Source organism: Castor canadensis, chromosome 15, assembly GCF_047511655.1.
Source record: "Castor canadensis chromosome 15, mCasCan1.hap1v2, whole genome shotgun sequence".
Taxonomy (NCBI): Eukaryota; Metazoa; Chordata; class Mammalia; order Rodentia; family Castoridae; genus Castor; species Castor canadensis.
Genome location: NC_133400.1, coordinates 4,756,206 through 4,776,965, shown reverse-complemented (window position 1 = coordinate 4,776,965; position 20,760 = coordinate 4,756,206). Strand labels below are relative to the sequence as shown.

Sequence of the window (20,760 nt, the reverse complement as noted above, 5' to 3'; positions counted from 1 at the left end):
AGCAATCTGCTTTGGGGGAAACTTTCCAAAGTCCATCAGAACAGTTGTCACTAAATCAGAGTTTAAGCAGAAAATAGAAGGCTGCTGTTGTATAGCCTCTGGGCTCTCAGAAAGCAAAAATTTATTTTCAACCACAGCGTAATTTATTAGATTTCTGTTCATATTTTTTGCAGAAATGATCGTGATGTTTTGTGATAACCACTGAATTCCTTATGATGGAAGTTTTGACATTTATTCCATAAATTTACTGAATTTTCTAAATTTTCCACAAAAATGTTAACACCATCTCCTCTTTTTTCAATTTTTTGTTGTTGTTGTTGTTGTTGTGCTGGGTAGGGGTACACTGTGACATTTACAAAAGATCTTACAACAAATCAAATATATCATAGTTGAATTCATCCCCTCCACCATTCTCCTTTATCCCTACCTCCACGCATTCCCAGAAGCAAAATGTTTTCCCACCAGAAATTGCAAACATTCTGGAAAATTCCAACCACTGTACATAAACTACCCAGAATGGATAATTCCATTTGGTTTTTATCGCCTTTTTTGTTTGTTTCTGCAATGGAAAATGATCATCAAAGATAGGCATAGCTGAGGCCTATAGAAGCAAGACTGACACCTGAGTGTTTAACTCCCTACCTTCCAAAGTGACTTAGCTCTGGACTGGTATCAATTTTAGATGTCATTATAAAGAGACTTAATGAGGTAAGTTCTGTGGGCACAGTGGGCAAGTTTGCAGTTTTTAAGTTGCTTCTGCCTGCAATGTTGTTCAAACACACACACACAGGAGGGATTTAGGGATTTAGAGACAATTTGGGTCTAGCATCAAATCAGATAAACTATCATTTATGATGATGATGACAAAGATGTTATAGACTTTAAAGAAAAACATCCTTAAAAGTCCTTGATCACATTTTTAAATGTGAGGGGAGACACACCTCGTGAGCACAAGGAAGGCAGAGGGCAAGGCAAATGGCAGCAAGAGATGCCTTGAGGTAAAGAAGCTTGTCAGTTGTCACCACTCTCACCAGCCACCATACGCTGGGCAGCAATGGGCACCATGGCAGGACAGGGATGTCAGGTGCCTTGTGTGAGCCTGTTCAGGACTGCTCCACCAGCCAAATAAGGCTGGAGGCACTACTGTCCCCTGTCTATGGAGGAGGAAATTGAACTTGGAGTGGTCAGAGACCTTGCTCAAAGTCCCAGCCATGAATGCTTTGGCCAGGACTTGAAGGCAGACCCAACTTCCTCGCCACACTCCCTTCCCTCTCCCTTTTGTAGTATATCTGACAAGTCAAGGGACATGAACACGAACAGGAAGTACTTCTACCACTCAGGAAAGCCCTTGAACACATCGTCAACCCAGCTGCAATAACTTACTAGCAGAGGGCACTCTGGTCGTGAGGTTCCCCATCCCTCACTCCACATCTAAGCAGCAGGCAAAAGTGCAAGGTGTCAATGGGGCAGGGGACAGCTCTGCAAAGGGAATGCTGAGGTGTCTCTTAGGCTGTGTTTCCTCCACCCCTATGCCTCTATCTTCCTGTGTACAGCTTACCACGGCAGTTAATGAACATGAGGACAGCCCTCGGTTGTCAGCAACATGTCACATCATACACACTATTCCACGCTGAAGCAAAGAAAGCTGTCTAAGCCTGTCAGAAACTCAGTGCATGTATGCAGACAGGGCTGTCAGGTCAGGCTCCCAGGGTGGCACAGGCACATGGCCCTTTGTCACAGGAAATTAGCCCTGGAGTTGAGTCAGTGGGGGTAAGCAGAGGGATTTGCCATTATCCTCAATCTTACCATTACTTGGTAAGTCTCAGTGCTCCACTTGTGATACTAGTTTAGCCACAGCAGCACCCAGTGATGTCCCCTGCCATCTGAGACAAAAAGCAAGTAGAGAGGCGATTAGAGCCCAGGTTTTGATCATTTTGAATGGCAGGCTATTCCAGATAAAGCCATAGAAAAGAAAGAAGATCTGGTCAGGGAATCTGGAGCAAGGGCCTGTAGATCTGTCTGTCACTTCATGCCAAGGTTCAGTTCTTGGTTGTGCACTGAGACCTTCAGGTAGGCATCAGGCCCTGGATCATTGAGGATTTCATGGCGTTATATTAAAAAAGGTGCTGGCCAATGCTTACACAGTCTGCAGGGTCAGTTCTTCCCAACGCAGATGAGGATTTTGACAGTGATAGGAATTCTAGCTGGGCGTGAGTTGCTTTTTGTTGAAGGGATTAGACTTTGGGACATCACGTTTGCTTTCTGCAAGGGCTTAAGAGGTAAGTGACCCACCTTGTCTAGCGGGATATTCACAGCTCATGGTGGTGCAGTTGGGTGTGGATGGCGGCAGTGAGCAGAGCAGAGCATGTATGCTTTGAAGAGAGCCCTCTAGCAGCCACAGCACACATAGGAGGTGTTACAGTGCAGCAAAGGGTATACCTGTGAAAGATATTTCCACCGAAAGCAAAGTGCAGAGGCAGAAACTGGAAGGGCTTAAGAGATTTTAGGTTTGACTGTTTTATGCAACAGTCTGTTGTCCCCAACTGACTGAGCCGTGGGTCACGTCAGCATTAACTTGATGGGTGCCTGGTGCATGCATAATGCATGCACAGTGTACGAGTCGCTGCCTTACAGGCAGGAACGTGGACCTGTGGGTCTCAACGCTTTAAATAATTTACATTTTAAATCCACCTCGAGTGGGAGAGTGAGCTGAGACTGCATGTAACATTTATGAACATGAGTGAAACTTCTGTTTTTGCAAAGTCAAATTGCCTTTATCTGAGAGTTCGTGCTGGAGTAAACTTAGTTGGCATCATCTCAACTTTGTTGGAATACCGAGTGTTTCAAGTGAGTGATGTGGACCCTCGTTAGGATTTAATGAGGGTGACAGAGAACTCGCACTGGAGAAAACCACATCTTTGACTAATTACCCTTGGGAGTAGTGGGGAGAAGGGAGTCTGTGGCTGCACTTAGGGGACTGGAATCCAAAGCTGCACCAAGGCAGACCGTTCAGTGGTCAGCACCACTTATTCCGTCATGGCTGAGACTCTCATGGTGTGTCAGTATGAGCCTTCCCAGGAGCTCAGAAGATACTAAAGGGAAGAAAGGCCTGTTTCCTTTCAGCACTGCTGTTGGGTTAAAATCATGGCACGGAACTGGGCAATGAGAGAGATGATGGATAATGGGAAGGTTTTGTTGTCAGAAGTTAAGAAAGCAATTCAGTGGCTAATGACAGCCAATAATACTGTCATTGACTGTGGACAGGCCCCATGCTAGCAACTTCCTCCCATATGTCATTCTGTTTCATCTTTATTTAAAAAAAATCAAAAACCCTGAGGTAATATCTGGATTCTCCCCATTTTCTAGATGAGATGAAGAGTGGAAGCAACTTTCCTACTGTCAGAAAGAGCAGAGACTTGAACCTGAGGAGTTAAACAAACTACAGCATCATCTCAAAACTTGATGCTTTATGCCTCTCAATGTCTGTGATTGAGAATTAGTCATTTAAATAAAAAGAAAAGAATAAAGACAATCAAACACCTGACCAATAGACGTGTTGTCTACCCAAACAATGGAGACTTGAAGTCTATATCATCCCATAATGACCGTAGGGAATTGGACCTTGGGATTTGAAAGGATTTGAGGAATGAAGGTGTGGTTCAAGTGGTAGAGCACCTGCCTAGCAAGTCAAGACTCTAAGTTAAAAAAAGAAAGTAATTTGAGTCATGAAACCCTCATCCCTTCAACATCCATGACACTCCAGCTCCTTTGAATTAGGTAACCCACTGTTACCTAATTATTCACTTGATAAATACATATTGAGCTGCTCTGTGTTAGAACCTGAGTGGAGAGCTAAGCAAAGTCCAGAACAAGGCAGACAAGTTCCCTCCTTCATGGAGGTTAGAATCTAGCCGACTATCCATAGCTCAAGTTGGGCAGAAATGTCCCCGGTTTCTTTCATCCATAGTTCCTAGCTCTGCCCTAATGCTGCACATTTAAAAGTTGCACTTGGTATAAACACAAAATGGAATATTATTTGGCCTTCATAAAGAAGGAAATCTTGCCATTCACAACCACATACATGAAACTGGGGGAACGTCATGCTAAGTGAAACAAACCAAATGCAGAAGGACAAATGCTACCATTTACATAACAAACCTAAAACAGTCACGCTGGTAGAAGCAGAAATTGGAATGGTGGTTGCCAGGGGCTGGGGAGAGGAAGAAGAAGGGTGGTTGTCCAAAGGGAACAAAGTTTCATTTGCACAGGATGGATACTCCTATGAGCTACGGTATAGCACAGTACCTATCATCTGCAATACTGTGTTCTAAACTCTAAAAGTTGCTGAGAGAGTGGACCTTACATTAAGTGTTCTTGTATCACATGCAAAGTCCTAAGAGTAGTCAATAAAGAGGATGAGAGGAAACCTTTCCAGGTGACACATAAGTTTGTGGCATGGATTGTAGTGATGGCTTCATGGCTGTGTACTCATCTGTAAACTTATTAAGTTGGAGATGCTGAATGTGTTCAGCTTTGGGGATATCGATAATAACCTGGAAAAAGTCATGCTTGTTTAAAAAGTTGCACTGCTGCCAACGACGGTACCTCAAATTTGTAACCATAGCCACATCTCTGAGTCTCTATCAAATAAATGTCACCCTGTCTCAATTCTCCTGTGGTCACCAGGCCTGACACCTTCTCCACAGTAAATATGCAGCAATTTCTCTTTCATGTGCTCTCCAGAAGTGAATGTAGAATTACAGTCCAGTCTTATTCCAGTGTACATGGCTTAGTCTACCCTAGGTCTTAGCAAGGATCCTTTGATAGTCAAGAATTGAAACCCAGTTCACCAACTCAGAGAGTGAAGATAGTGAATTGCCTCCCAGACCCCCAGGGACAGGTAAACTGCCAAGTCTCACACCTGAGTGTACTTGCACAGGGGTCCCCAGTCTTGCCTTTTGTCTGCTCTGCCTTTAATGTGACACCTATTTTGCCTTGATTACCAACTTTCTCAGCCTCTCAGTTTCAATTCCAAATTCTCAAGAGATAACAATGAGTAACTCAACATTGACCATATGACTTGGTTCCCTGCTGGGGAAAGTCCACCTCTGGCAGGGCCAGATTGGTCCTGTGGTATAGACAGGTTGCCTCTCCAGGGGTGGAGGGCTGAGCAAGTTAACCCAGAGGAGAAGGACAAGTGTAGCAAATTGGTGCATTCATGAAGTATCATCATCTCTCTACTCACACTGCTCCTTAAAAGCTACTTCTCTTATTCTAGTCTCCTTCAAACTTTCTATGACTCCCAAGCCAACAGATCATTTTCGATTTACTATTGTTCATTTTTCCCTTGAAAAATAAATTCATTCAAGTTATTCTCTTCTTCGAAAGATACTTAGAGACAGGGAGGAGGTGCTGTCATGATGACTCAATATTTAAGTCTAGAGTAACATAGTATAAGAAAAAAGACTATTGTCAGTTATCGAGTGTTTGCTAGGCTATTGGAGTTGTTTAAATTCATTTATTTTTAACGTGACTTCAGGCAGACTTTCCTCATAAAATGGTGATCACACCTGATACATGAGGTGAGATGACTCTTGAGAGACAATCTTCCTGCAGTTCTTAGGGCATAGCACACGCTGAATAAATGGAGCCTAGTGCTGGCTGTGAGATTGTCATCAGTCAACACAGCCTTGCAGCTTAATGACAATGATGGTCTGTGGTCTCTGAAGACCCTACTAATCAGATTCTGACTCAACAGTCTGGAGGTAGAGCGCCAAGCTCAGCTAGCAATCCAGATCCCCAAAAGGTAGGAGATGAAGGATACAATTGGTTAGAGTCCTAGGTTGAAGCACGGGGAGCTACAGTGCTGCATGCCAAGATCCAGAGGATAGAATTCTGAGAAACTGGAATCAGGACCCTGGAGAGCACCCGCTGGCATCCCAGTGTCTCCCTCAGTCTTAGGTTGGTGAAAAGTTTTGCATTAGGGACCCCAGCCTTGTAAAGGTTTGCGTCTTTAGGTTTATGTGGAAGTTTTGGCAAAAGTGGAACTCTGCATGCCCAGGGTTGGTCAGGGGTAGAAACTTCTGACCTGGACAGGGCAATAGAATTCTTGATTAGACCAGAAGGGGCAAAGGATCCTTGACAGAGAATAAGGATATCTCATCTTTCAGTCTCAGAAGAGTTCAGCTCTAATAACCCACCATTAAAGCTGGCAAAAATAACAAACATCAACTCTTTTTCTTATAGACCCCAGAGTGAACAAGAGGTAGGAGTCTCAGTCAGGCACAGGAAAAGCACTAGGCTACATTTGTGTCTACATTTTATTAAACATTTAATTTCCATTTGCCTCTTTCATGAAAGATTGGTAACAATACCTAAAATTGCATGGGCAAACAGTCCTCCTAAGTTCAGATTTTATATAAAACACGGCTGAGTGGACTGCCTTTTCTCTCCATGGACCTTCACACCATATAGGTTCAATGAAGAGCTTGTCTGAGTCTGTGCACCCACAGACACGTACAGAAACATTATCGTGAAGGGAGGAGAATGCAAGAAAGAAGCCACATTTGTGCTATGATAGCAGTAATTCTAAATTTTCCTAACAAGTGTCTGAAACATAGCTGTAACTGCTATCCAACTGTTAGAATAAATGACCCTGAGTGTTGCATGTTGGTTTAGACTGTGGAGAAGCCAAAAGGAAAGAGGACTTGAATTCTGTCTTGAGCTGAGGTTGATGAGCTGGGAGACCTGAGATGAGCCCCCTTACCTCTATGGGTGTGTCTTCTCTATGGCAGGGAGGAAGCTGGATTAGCTGGTCCCTAAAGTCCTTTTCATGGTCAGAAGTGCAGAGGAGGAATACAAACAATGAGTGAATGAATGAGCAAACTGCCTCTTGTTGCCATATTCCAGAAGTAACTGAAGATTTGCCAAAGGGGACAAGAAGTGGCATAGTCCCACTACTTCCTTCTGTTAGGAGCCGGCAGACCCTGATCAGAGGGAGAAGCATTGCTAAATAATGATTATGTGTGTATTACTAATTTTAAGTCAATGCTTACAGTTTTGGAGGACATAAACAGTCATGGAACAAGGTAGACTCCTAGAAAAGACAAATGTGTTTATCACCTCAAGTTCAATGTGCTAAAAATGTTTTTGAAACTGCACTTGACATTCTGGGAAAAGACTGAACTTAAAGCAATGTTCAAAGAGAAAGAGTGGCTGTGAGCAAGTGTGTTGATTGTCTTTTAAATGCTCACATTTTAAGGTCAGCTAGATCCCCATTGGTTTAGCCAAGGTCCTCTGGAGTGTTAGCAGTTTCCTATCTCTACCAAAATCAGTGTGCTTGAATTGTACAGGTAGATGAAAATTGTGCCTGTCATTTTATGACTCTTCTTGGCTGGGTTTTCACTATGGGATTCTTCTAGTGAAGATCACTTTTAAGAAGGCGCATATGTCAACTGGACAGCAAGGCTTCTTGAAAAACAGACTAAGTTGCCTATAACCACTCCAGCCAAAGCCTCCTACTCTATTTTGTGCTTTGCCTCTGCTGCCCACCAGGGGTGACCCACCACCTGTCTAGGTAACTCAGCACCTCTACTATCCAGAAGTGGGATGACTCATTTTATTTATTCAGTGAAGTTGCTGTGAGTATGGACCCTGGAATCCATTGAAAAAGGTAGAACATGAGCTAGTAATAAGTCACTAGCTGAGTGGCAAGAAGACAAGGGTGATATCTGATGCCTTCTGGGAGCTCCAGTCCCTGCACAAGCAAGGGTGGAAGATATGGGGATGTGGGAGAAGGGCACCCGTCTCCCTGCCCTGTCCATGGCTCAGTGCTGAGTCCTGTTGTAAGTACTGTGCACTGTTTCTCCAGTGAGAAGAAGTCTCATCCATGCACACGGAAGACCAAGCAGGGTCACAATAGCAGAGAGAATCTCTCTTTCATCTCTTACTTCTCAGAGACCTTGAGTTTCTTCCAGCATCACTCCCCTCCCTGAAGCTGCCAGGTGTCTGGGTCTGCTTGCATGTTTGCAGCTCCTCAATATTCTTCACAGTCGGCCTTCCTTCTCAGACCTTCGTCCTCTAGAGAAGCAGGTTAAACCTGGCCCGAGGCTTTCTCCTTTGTTTCTAGCTAAAATCGCCCTCCTCAAAGGACTCTGACCCCAGACTCCTGCTGGGTGCCTCTGCAGGAGACCTCCAAGCCCTCAGCTCTGCCATAGATATGCACCACTCTGTTCAGCCCTGCCAACCCTGACCTCAGGCTCCTCCTTGGGATTTCCATCCCTCTTCCATTGCTCTTTATTTCTTTCCTTGTTTGTAGAACTGTTCTGGAGAACTGATTACCAAGTCCTTTCTGTCCCCAAGAGTACTTCTTTGTCACAAATGATTCCACTCCTTGAGGACATTTGGTGACACTTAATTCATCTCCTGTTCTCTGCTTGGATGAATTCTCAGAACTCTCTGAGAGGAAAGACGAGGCAGTGGGACATCAGAGAGCTCAGTCCTTATCTGGTGAGCGAAGGTGATGGATTTTCATCTCCTTCCTCATACATTTTCCTGCTGCCTGGGGACCTCTGGGCGTTCTCCTTGCTCTCCCCCGCTTTTAGCTGATTTTTTTTCTTCCCTGACTTTTCTTTCTCATGTGGAACTTGTCTGATTTTTTCTTCTTTCAGCATTCCACCCTCATTCAATACCTTTTGTACTATATCCATTACTTATTGCTCAGGACTAGGGCTTGGCTGAGTTTTGAAGCATATGTGAGAATCTCTATAAGGATGGAGAAGAGAGTTCATCCCTATGTTGACTGGACTGTGGAAGCTGCCATCTGCCAACATGCCCTGATTGGCATGTGACCTGACTGTACCACAGTGCCTCCCCAGTTCTACTTAAAGTGAGGGAAAAGTAGGCCTTGCTGCCAAACGCTCACCTTTTCCTGAGAGGAGAAGGACTCTCTGTCCCTTTCTTAACTTGTGTATCTATGTACAGAAAATGCTGCCCTCTTCCTACATGGGTGGAGTGGTCTGCTGGGATGGGTGCCTTTCTCCTCTCTCAGCCCCTTTTCTACTCTTCTCATGGGCGGATGAGTTACTCAGTGACTGTGGGAGGCTGGAGTATCCTTTAGGGCATGTGTGGTACAGATCCCTGCATCTCCAAGGCAGCACCCCAGCTCTGTTCCATTCTTCCTTTCTTATCTTCACCATCCAGGTGCAGTAGACCCCTTTGTGCCTCCTGCTTCCAGAATCTGAGCATGTCCCTAGATAGGCTTGGGTTTGCCCTCAAGCACTCTCTGTTCGGGCAGACAGATCAAAGGGAAGGTCCTGGATAGTGTCAGTAAGCCAGTCCTGAGCCAGCCCACCTTATAATAGCATCCTCAGGCCTGTAAACCACCTAATCAGATGGAAATCATCTAGCCAACACTTCTCATCTGGTTGGTGTTCCTTTCATGACACCTGAATAGGCAGACTCCCAGAAGACAGAGGAACTGTAAGTCCCTAAAAGCCCTGTGTTCCCCCAACATGATGCTCCGCCTTAGTCTCCCACCATCTCCCTCTCCCCATTGCCCCATAGTCACCCCATCCCTAGGGAATCCACTCCTGCCATCCCTATGTGTCATGCAATTCCAGCCTCTGTGCCTTTTCCCCCCCACCTAGAATGCCCCAGAGTTGCCCATGTGCCATCTAGCCAACCCCTGCTTATCCTTCAGAATATGGACCTGCCTCACTTCCTCCAGGCGAGTCCTGACTTCCAAGGATGTCTTACCTGCCCCTCTGTGATTTCCTGACATCCTGTCCATTGGGCTCGTGGTTCTCATCACCATAATCTCTTAAACCATTGACTTACTCTCCCCTTCCCTGTTAGCCCACAGCTTTGTGAGCCTGTTGAGGAAAGCACATCAATTTAACTTTGTATTCCTCTTGCTTAGCACACTGGGAGTGTATGTTGGGAGGGACACCAACAAAGACTTGAGACACTAAGTCAGAGATCAATGGATTCTCCTTAGTCCAGAGCCTGACTGTTAACTAGGAGACAGCCAAATGTCCAGGGTATAGGAAGGGAATGGAGACACAGGAAGAGTCACTTCTTCAAGGCTTAGCATCTAAAGATTTCTAAGACAGGAATATGTACTTGTTTAAATTTAAAAGAAACAAGAAAATGCCTATGTGCAGCTGTAATCCTGCACATTCTACTACATCCAGTTAGCCTCTTCTGCTCAGAGAGCTGCTTACATCTGTGCCAGGGAACTGTCGGCTCCAGCGTCTTATCTCTTTACTCCCAAACCCAGCTCCTGGGCAGGCAACAGCTCATCCTCTGTCCACTTAGCACAGCTTCCTACTGTAATCAAATTCCTTCTCCTCACTGCTCATTTCGAAGGCATTCATTGCCCCGCACACGCTCACCCCAAAACAAAAGGGAAAAATGCCGATCCAATGCAAAATCTATCTGCATTTCAGGAGCTGTCAAGATGAAAAATGAAACCATGAGTCTGGCCTTTAAAAATATTAATTTCTTGTAAAGATGAACTGGAGAAGGGTAGAGAGAAAAATTCCCTTATCTCCTAGGAAGAACCAACAAGAAAAAACTCTGACCCTTCTTTTTGGGTCTTGTATGTCATTTCCAAGTTTACTGAATACTTGTTCACAGCCCATTAGGGGGGTTCTGACGGTAATGAGTGCCCACACCTGCCGAGTTATCAATGATTCTCCATTCTTTTTCTGAGCTTAGTCTACACAGGTCAGTGAACCTCTGCTCTGTTTTAGGGAACAGTGATCAATTCAATGGAAACAAATCCAGGCAGCTTTGGGTTGGACAGAGGTCTGGGCCCACCTGAGGGCATGAGCTATGGATGCCTTGATGCTGATGGACAGGAGGGGCTGTGCAGGCAGAGAGAAATCAATGCCTCTGTTAACATTTGCCTGTTGGGCTCAAATCAGGCTTCCGTTTCCATCAAATACCTTTCCCAGTAGCTACAAAGGGCCCACTCTCTCCCTCCTTCCTTGCATCCAGTCCATCCTCCAGGGCTCCTCATGGCCACCTCCAAAACACACTCGTCCTCTGCATCTTTGAGGCCTCTAGCCTCTCTGCGCCCTTGCTTGTCTCTCCTCCTGGACCACTGCAGAGTCTCATAACTGCCCTCTGCTCCCAACTCCTCCTTCCTCTCCCTGCCCCTAGAACATCCTGCTTGTTTAAAACACCCTTCTCTACTTTAAAAATGCTGATGCATCCATCTTGCCTGTTACATCAACTCCAATTTCTTTACAATCTCTGGCCTGGTCTCCTCTCCTTTCTTCCTTCTGTGTGCTCTAGATTCCTGTCCCAATGTGAAGATTATTCCACAAACATGCCAGACCCTGACCTGCCCTCTGTCCTTTGCACATGCTGTTCCTTCACCCTCTGTGCCCTTCCCTCCCTTGTCTAGGGGAGGCAGTGGGGAACTCCTACACATCCCTTCAGACCCAACTTAACTGCCCCACTGAGCTCTCCTTGCTTCTTCTGCACTCAGCTCATCACACAGCTTCACCAGGTTCCGATGCTCACTTCATATGGTCTGCTGGTGACTGACAAGTTGTACCAGCAACCAGCCTGCTTAGGGACATCACTACAAACCACTGTATCCTCCTTCTCCAGGAATTATCTTTAGGCAAATTGTGGGGTGTGGTGGGCTGTGGAGCCAATGCTATTCTGGAAAAGGTGCCCAAATCATATCTGGGGAAACAAAATACTTGGTGTGTTTACAAACATAATTTCCCCCCTAAAATCTCCTATTCCCCATTTTCATCACATCCACAGAAGAAAACCCCTTAGGGTCACTAATCCTCTTCTTCCTGAGCTAACGAGGCTCTGTCCCCTGTCTACACAGACACAGGCCATGGGCCCAGAGACATTCAGGCTTCTAGCCTGCTGCCCATCTGCCTCGCTGGAAGAGTCAGTGGTGTTAACTGGTCTGTACACTCCCTTTCTCAGACTCAGGCCCCTGGTGCTGGGCAGCATGCTTTTTATAAAATGGGAAGAAGGACCATTGTTAGGCAGAAAGCAAAGAAGTGCAGCCAGGCACACAAGGTCTTAACCCCCATTACTTCATCAGCTCAGGTCTTGCATGGTAGATCCCCAACAGGGCTCCGCTTCCCTCAGAGGCCACAAAACTGCCTTTGGAGACTGCAGAAGAGCCACAGGAAATGTTTTCTGTCTGTCCACCCCATCTTAAAACCTCCTACCTTTCTGGCTTATCTGTGATGACCTTTGTCTCGGGGGATTGACTATGTCTCTCACATGAGGCAGTGTCTCCACCTCCCATTTATCCAAACACATCCTGAGTTCTGTGACCCCGCACCACCAGGCCTGGTCAGGTTGCTGTCCTGCCTCCCCACACTTGTGATCTGGTGAGGGACAGAAAGCACCGGTACTTTCATGGGCCACTGCGAGAAGAAACCAGGGCAGCACACGTGACAGTCCATGCTAGGATTCCAGAGGGTTTCCTCTTATACTTTTGTGCCAGTGTCTGGCCCTAACCTGGGAGCTAGTGCCAAAAGTCAAGGGGCTTCGTTCTTCCCCAGAACATGAGAACTATACTCACCAAGGAAAATGGAAAAATTTGTTGATGGACACATATCTCCACAAACATTATAGTAGTCCTTCCTTTTTGTGCAATTATTGAAATGTTGAGAAATAATTTCCAGCTGGGAATGATAGCCCAATTTGCTCTGCGTGGATTTTTAATATCATTTTCTTACTAAGAAAGCAGCCTCCCTGCAAGAGATTGACGGATGGGAAGTTGTCAGTGCCCCAATGCTCACAGGAATCAGGACGCACAGGACATGAGAACGGCTGGGGAGCAAAGCCAGGTCAACAGTTGCATCCTGGAGGAAGCCTCAGCCTCTTCTCTCTTCCCTTAGCTTGGCGTTGGGCCAAGTTTTTACTCCTGTTTTCCTTTTTGGTAATGACCCTTAAAGTCATAAATATTGATGTCCAAATGATCCATTCATTGGATTAGGCTAATAATCTAAGTTTGGACAAATTTGAAAGAATGATCTGGACAGTGAGAGAGCCAGCCTGTGTCAGCACCTCAGGGTAATAGTGAACATGTTGCCCAAGCAGGTAATCAAGAAATATTGGTTCTGACTGGGAGGATGACACCATGAGAACAGAGCCCAGGCAATTTGCTCCTAAGAAGGAATGGGAGTGGAGCTTATTCTTCCTTCTTCCCTTTCAATTTTAACCCATCCTTAAATTGGCCCCTCTCCTCTGCTCCACTGCTGCTTTGTCTTGTTGCTCAGATATGGTGATTGATGTGAAGCCTAGTGACCCACAAGCCTGACCTGGGAACCTCCTGCATTTGTACTTATGTTGAACAGGCACACCAGCGGCAGAGCCAGGCAGTCCCTCCACACAGGTGCACAGCCTGGCTCTGCTCCTTCCTTCTGGAGAAACTCAGACGTGGAATCCTGTGAAGGTCAACTAAGATAATATCCAGGCATTTCTCAGAGCCTGTCTTATAAGTGACCAATAGACAGTATCTGTTTACACAGTCGCCATCATTATCCTCAGTGATAATGGGGTCTTTTTCATTCCATTTTCTGGAACTTTCTCTCCATCCTGAACCATCTCATCCTCACATGGATGTGGTACCCATGTCTGATTCACCTCTTATGTCCTCAGAACCAAGCATAGGACCTGGCACCTCACAGAATCTGTTTCACAGAATGAAATATCAGAGCCTCAGCTCTCCAGTTGACTTGGGTTATGCCTGGCTGCCTCCAGAGGAAAAGCTACTGAGCACATAATCACCAAACATGGCATTCCTGATTTGGAAGAATTGGGAACATACCCAACAGATGCTTTAGAAATTCAAATCATCCATCATTTCTCCAATAAATCTCAGTAATCATTTCTGTTTGGTTTGTTTTAAGGACTTGATGCATGTGGAGTTTAAGTGTGGGAATGTTATGTCTTCCCCCTTGTTTTATTTCCTAGTACTATGACCAATGAGGCAAAGAATCCAAACTCATTAAGTCTCACACATAGAGAATTGAAATGTATACAGTGCTCACAGAGAGCATGGGCTGTGATGACGCTTTCTTCTTAGGCCTTGAAAATGTTGACACACTCAATATTTCTCACGCACAGACTATAGGAAAGCATCGTCTCACACCACGTAACATTAATATTCTTTTTATGACTGTGCACAACGCAGTGACACATTGCTGAGCTGCTGAGAAATTTAAAAGAATAAAAAAGATTTAGGCATGCAGAGACCCTTGAATCACTGAATTTGGGGAGGTAGAGAAACACACTCCTGCTCATTAGATGGTTTCCTTCCAGGAAACAGAATCCGCATGTCTTTTTGTTTTTCATTTTATTTATTGTTGTGCTGGGTGGGGTACATTGTGGCATTTACAAAGGTCCTTACAATGTATCACGTACATCATACTTGAATTCCCCCCTCCACTTCTTTCCCCCACTCCCTTCCCCGATTCCTGTAACAGTTTCAACAGTATCATTTTTGCATTTACATGCATGTGTAAACATTGTTGCACCATATTCATCCTCCTAGCCCTTTCCCCATGCCTCAGCATACCTACTTTTTAAACGGTTTGGATTTAGTGCTGTGGGTTTGCATGGCCTAGCTCAGTATGCTCAGTGTTTTGTGGCGGAGGTGCCAACTAGTTTAGTTCAGCAAAAGAACCAGGCCAAAGGTCTGTTGGCCACTGAACTGAGGGAAGAAAGGAAATGACAAGTGACCATGACACTCACTGTCCCTTCCTGTGCCCATGGTGGCCATCACTAAGCAATCACGGTACTCTTGCTCTCTCATCCCAGATGCAACCCTAGGATCCTGTTCAACGCAGGGTGTGTGACACAGTGGCCATAACTGATTAGATTTGCTCTACAAATTGAAACCTACCTAATGTTCTTTAAAACTATAAAAAGTAAAATACGAAAGCAGAAGGAACCTAAGTTTTGTAAGTGAAGCTACGTTTTTTAAAATGTGAGCAACTCTTATTACCTAGCAGTGTCTTTAAAGGCACAAAAATCAAGTTTAATTACCATGGTCTTTCGCCAAGCCGTCCAGCTGTGATTTGAGTAAACATTTCTTGAGCTCTGCTGTCTGGCCAGTCTCAGTGCTGAGCCTCAGAACAAAGAAGCATCTTGTTCCTGACCTTAGTGAACTGGGTCCCTGGGTTTAGGGAGAAGAATGAAGTGCCCAGAAAACAGCTCAGTCTCCCGGTACACCTCCAAGCCATAGCCTGAGTCCATGCCCCTCGGGTTTTCCAGCTGGGTAACGAGAACACTGTGACCCAGACCCTGTGGGTTCTCGTGAATATTCAGATGAGGAGTGTAAGTGCCTGCTCATAGAAGGTGCCTGGGAAGTGACAGCAGATGCTGTCATTGTCACTAAACTTCCTCTTTGCATACACCCTGCATGGATCAGACATGAGCCCAAGCTCCCCGTACTAAGAAGCAGGGCACGTGCACTTGACCCTGCTTGCAGTGTTGGGCTTGCAACTCACCTTTATGGCTCTCACAGCTAGTACATAGTGGGCACTCATTTGTGTTTTTAACGTAACATTAACAATTTTGAAACGAACCATTTGCATTTAGTAAATCCAAGTGTTGTGCAGCCACCACCTCCATCTGTCCCTCCATACCAGCCCATAAGGAAACTCCAGATTCACCAAGTAGTCTCTCTTCATTCTCCACTCCCCTCCCCAACAATCTGCTTTCTGTCTCTGTGGATCTATTCACTCTTTTTATTTTCTGGCAGCACTGGGGGTTGAACTCAGAGCTTAGCACCTGTGAGGCAGACACTTTACCACTTGAGTCACTCCACCAGCCCTTTCTGTGTTGATTATTTTAGAGATAGGGTCTCACTTTATGCCTGGGTCAACCTGGACCTCCATCCTTCTATTTGCGCCTCTCTGCACAGCTGGGATGGCAGATGTGAGCCTCCATGCTCAGCCATTGGTTAGGATGGGATCTTGCAAACTTTTTGCCTGGACTGGCCTTGAAATATGATCCTCCTGATCTCTGCCTCCCAAGTAGCTGGGATTACATGCTTGAGTCACTGTGTCTAGTTCCCATGTATTTACCCTTGACACATCATATAAGAAAGCTAATAATAAGTGACGTGTCTGGCTTCTTTCACTTAGCATAAAGCTGTGAGGTTCATCCACATTGTCGTGTGTGTCAGTACTTCACTTCTTCTTGTGGTCACATAATAGTCTGTTGTGTGGATAGGCCTTATCTTATTGATCCTTCCAGCCATTGATTGGTATCTGGGGCTGTTTCCACCTTTGGGCTGCTGTGCACTGCTGTGAACATACAGGGACTTAGGGTATTCACTGAGTACCTGGTTTACCTGGTTTTAGTTCTTTAGGGTATTCACTGAGTACCTGGTTTACCTGGTTTTAGTTCTTTAGGGTATTCACTGAGTACCTGGTTTTAGTTCTTTAGGGTATTCATGTGCTGAGGAGCTGTAATTCCACATTTACTTGTTCAAGAGCCACCATACTGCTTTTCATAATCAATAGTGCACAGGGTTCCAGTTCTCCATCTTGCCAACCCTTTCTCTTTTTTTTTTTTAATAGCTGCCATCCTAATGGTTGGGGTAGTGCCTCACCGTAGTTTTATTTGTCTTTCTCTAGTGATTAGTATTGTTGAGCATTGGCCGTTTGTGCTCATTGGCCATTGGCATGTCTTCTTTGGGGAAACATATGTGTTTTGTTGTTGAGTTGTGAGTGCTCTTTCTATGTTCTGGCCATTATTGGATATATGGTTGTTGAGTATTTTCTCTCCTTCTGTAGGTGGACTTTTTGCTTTGTCAAGAAATCCCACTTCAGTATAGTTTTAAATGACTAATACAATCCAATACCTGACATTTAAATGACATTTGCAAACAAAACAATCAATAGCTCCCACGTTTGCTCAGTAATTTTGATCTCCCTGCATACCTCGGTGTTGGAAATCAGTCTATGATCGGCCATGGTTTTCACTCCCATCCCAACACCGCGCACCACAGAATGGCCCAGGATGATGGTTGTGACAGTGTAGGAAGGCTTACACATCTCCTGTCTACCTCTGTTCACTCACCAGACCCTGCCTCTGCTTTATGGATGACCACACCGAAGGAGAAGGCAAGGGTAGGGAAAGACCAAGTTTCCCGGCACAACCTTTTACGGCGGGCCCCGTCTCATGCCCCAGGGCCAATTATTATTTAGCTGAAATCTCGGTTCCCTCCCCAGCAGCTGTGGGGCCTGACTCTCTAGGGATGGCTGAGATATAAATGTTCAGGCCTGACGCTGACACTTAAGAGCCAGCAAGAGGCATGCGGTCTTTATTTAGCATCTTTTTTTTTTTCTATTGTAATGTGAGATCCTGACAGACTCCTCTGTTGGAATTACTAAGGGCCATCACATCTCAGTTCAAGGAAATGGTTGTGTGCTCTCAAGTGAAGCCTGAACCACAGGTCTGCCCTGGGTCCCAGAGGCTGAGGAGGAGCGAGGAGGAAGAGGTCACACCCATCATCCCAAGCCACCCTGTGATGAACTCCATTAACACTGGGACACATCCAAAGCACCTGAACTGCTAGATTTCAGCTCTGATGACAAAGCTTAGTCTCTTTTCTGACCACTAAGTAATATGTTTATGGTAAAAAAAGGAAATTAGCAAAAGACCCAAAGGATAAAATTAAAATTTCAGGACCACATCATCCAAAGATAATTGCTGTTAATATCACGCTGTGTATCATTCTTCCGCTCTATTTACATATTGTGATATAGAAATACATTTTTTACCAAAAAATGGGATCTCACTGTTCATCCAATTTTGAAACCTGATTTTTCTTCTCAACAGTGAAATAGAAACATTTTCCATGTGATTACATATTCCCCTACTAAGCATTTATTTTTAATGTGGGCGCCTCTGGCGCAAATAGCACCAATCTTCAGCCGCAAACAGCTATGCTTGTTGGATCTGAGCACTTTTTTTTTCTCAGTGTGTTAGGAGGAGTTTTTAATGGTACATCTGTGAGAAGGTATCTCTGGCCTGGGAACAGTCTCCAGCCGTTCTCGACTTCCTCAGACCCTATAGAAACATCGTTGCTCACAGCCACAGGCTGACTTCTTGAGCAGCAGAATTTGCTGGCACTTAGTGTTCCAGGGTGTGGACCCCACAATGAGCAACTGGCTTACTTGGAGCCCTGTTGAGAGGACATAGCTAAAAAGGCACAGTGCTTCTTTGGGACTGGTTAAAATGGAACTTAGTCATCAAAGGTCCCAGGCTGAGCTGTGTTACAGGAAAGCACAGGTGTGAGGGACACACAATTGTGCAGATGTTCAGAAGTGGCCAGAAGGAGGAAGGGCTCTGGGGGAGAAGGAATGGCTTGAGCTGAGTCCTCAGGATGGTAGGGTTTGGAGAGGTGGAAGGGAAGCAATGTTTGTTCAGGCGTTGGCTCTGCAAGTGTTTAACGGGCATCTACTACTTGCTTGATGAGACGCTAGGTGTCAGGGATGTGACCATGAAATGACCTAAGTGATCTGTGACTTCCAACAGCTTACAGATCAGCACAGTTCAAGAGGCAGGTGGGATGATGGGAGAGACCCTTGCATGCAATGATATTAGCAAGTGCTCAATAAATGCTGTGTTTTGCATTTCATGTCTTGTTGCTCACAACGACACAGTGAAGTTAGGCATTGTTATCCCCGCTCTGTAAATGACAAGACTGAGGCTTGCCCAGCTTAACGCACTCAGTCACACGTGCAGTTGGTAGAGCTGACACTTTGCATTTATTGAGTGTTCACTCCATGCTGTGCTCATTTAATCTTCATGACAACCTTTCAAGGCAGACAATGACAGTCCCATTTTCAGAGGAGACACTAGAAGCAGAGAAAGTTAACAAAGGTGCCCAAGTCCACACAGGCAGCAAGGTCCCAAAGACGGCAGCCATCTAGCACTGACTGATTCCAAAGACCACCCTAGGCCCATCACAATTCATTGTTGTGACCTCAGCAAGAGGGAAGACCTGCTTGGTCCAAGAGATTCAAGCCACCGGAAGACAGCCCTCCTAAGGCTGACTTCCTGTTCTATCATTCTCCCATCCAGAAGCATTTATCAGTACCTCCCTTGTCCCCTAAGCAGAACTGAGGAACAGCTCACAGGCTGTGGTAGCCACATGTGTGGCTGTGACAAGTCAGACATTATAGTAACATAGGCATGCGTTGATGAGATCAGGGTAAGTGAGGAACCAATCAGACATGGGCAAATCAGGCCAGCCTTCACAGAGGCATCATTTGAACTGGGACTTAACCAGTCCATGCCTGCCTGGAGGACACATGGATGGAAGCAGTCCCAGGCACAGGGGACCGATCTACAAGGGCACAGCAGTGGAAAACCTGGCATGCTTAACAATCCATGGCCAGTGACTAAGTTTCACTGTTAGATAAGAGATGATGTTTTAGACAGTGTCTTGGTAGCAATAGGGAGCCTTGGATAGATTCAGACCTACATAGCAGAATGATCAGAGTTGAGTGAAGATCACTTAATGAAAATATGCTTGAGATAGTGAGATAGGCGCAAGAAGAGCAGTGGAGCTAGTTTATGTGGCTGGAACTGGAGAAGTAGGGAGAAGGGAAAGAAGAGGACAGAGGTGCACAGGTTCACCCATTGATGTGGCTCCAGGAAAATGGGAAATCTGAGATCAAATCAACTCACCACCAGTTTTTATTTCTCTTCATTTCTAACAAGCCTATAGTTTACTTCCCTTTCCTGTACTCTTATTGAAGGGTCCACAATGGCGTGTGGAATACAAGTAGAAAGTGTGGGAACTGCCCAAAGTTTACGTTGGCTGTTGAGCCAAAAAGCAAGGCTTAGCATCTCGGTCAGTCCTCAGAGTTCTGCTGGCAGAGTTAATGTGTACAAGGGAAGGAAGGTACATCCCGCACAGATGGGGCCACTGGTTCTGCTCATTTTTAAATGCTCTCTCTCGCTAAAATCTAAGCCTTTGATTTTTGCACTGATAATGAAATTTGGGCAGACCATATTTCAGTTGCCATTGAAGGAAAAGGGATTTTTATCTTCTTTGACATGATGATGGTTTCGTCCCTTTTCACAAAGCCATGGCTCCACTTGTTAGATGGTCACTTGCAGAAGGCAGGTATAGCCCCCCTCCTAAAAGGCTCACATTCACCCACATAGCCAGCCACAGCATTTCCGTCCCTTGTGAACTGGCACTCACTGACTTAAACATCAATAAACTAGAATACCAAGATCAGAACTCAGTCTTCAAGACCAGGAGTAACTTTCAGTAGTTTCTTATAAACTCAGATTTAAATACTCACTCCTGCTCCTGCCCCAGGACCTTTACACCTGTTAGCTCCCTTGTCTGGGGGGTGTTCTTCTCCAGGGTTCCCACAAGGCTCCTCTTACCTTCATGGCTTACTCAGATGTGACCTCTTTACACCACCTGTTTAAAACTGAGCCTCCACTGCACCCCGGAACTCTCTGCTCCTCTTCTTATTTACTTTCTCCCTTGGCATTCATCATGATTGGTCTCACTTACATCCTGTCCCCTCATCTGGGATGTAAGGCCCCTGAAGACAGAATCCGTGTGATTTTTATCTATGGCTGTATTCTGTCGGCGCTCACTGAATGTTTGTGAAATGAGTGAAGGAAACTTCTGTGAGCCTCAGGTTCCTTACCTGAGGATGGGGCTTGTCAGGGACTTTTCTGGGATGTTAGCGGTCAAGTGTCGAGAGTCACAGGCCTCCAGTC

At 45.4% G+C, this 20,760-nt stretch overlaps 1 protein-coding gene across 6 annotated transcripts in view; it reads left to right on the top strand.

Moving 5' to 3' along the window:
* The window catches only part of Cdh13 (cadherin 13), a 1,135,782-nt gene that overhangs the window by 958,720 nt on the left and 156,302 nt on the right, over window positions 1–20,760 (top strand). Inside the window, exon 11 of one of the 6 annotated variants that reach the window (XM_074055579.1) lies at window positions 3,367–3,477. The exons of the other annotated variants lie outside the window; for them this stretch is intronic. Coding sequence (XP_073911680.1) covers window positions 3,367–3,375 — 9 coding nt within the window. The 3' untranslated portion in view covers window positions 3,376–3,477. Of the gene's footprint in view, window positions 1–3,366; window positions 3,478–20,760 lie in introns of those variants that run through there. 6 annotated transcript variants of the gene reach the window in all.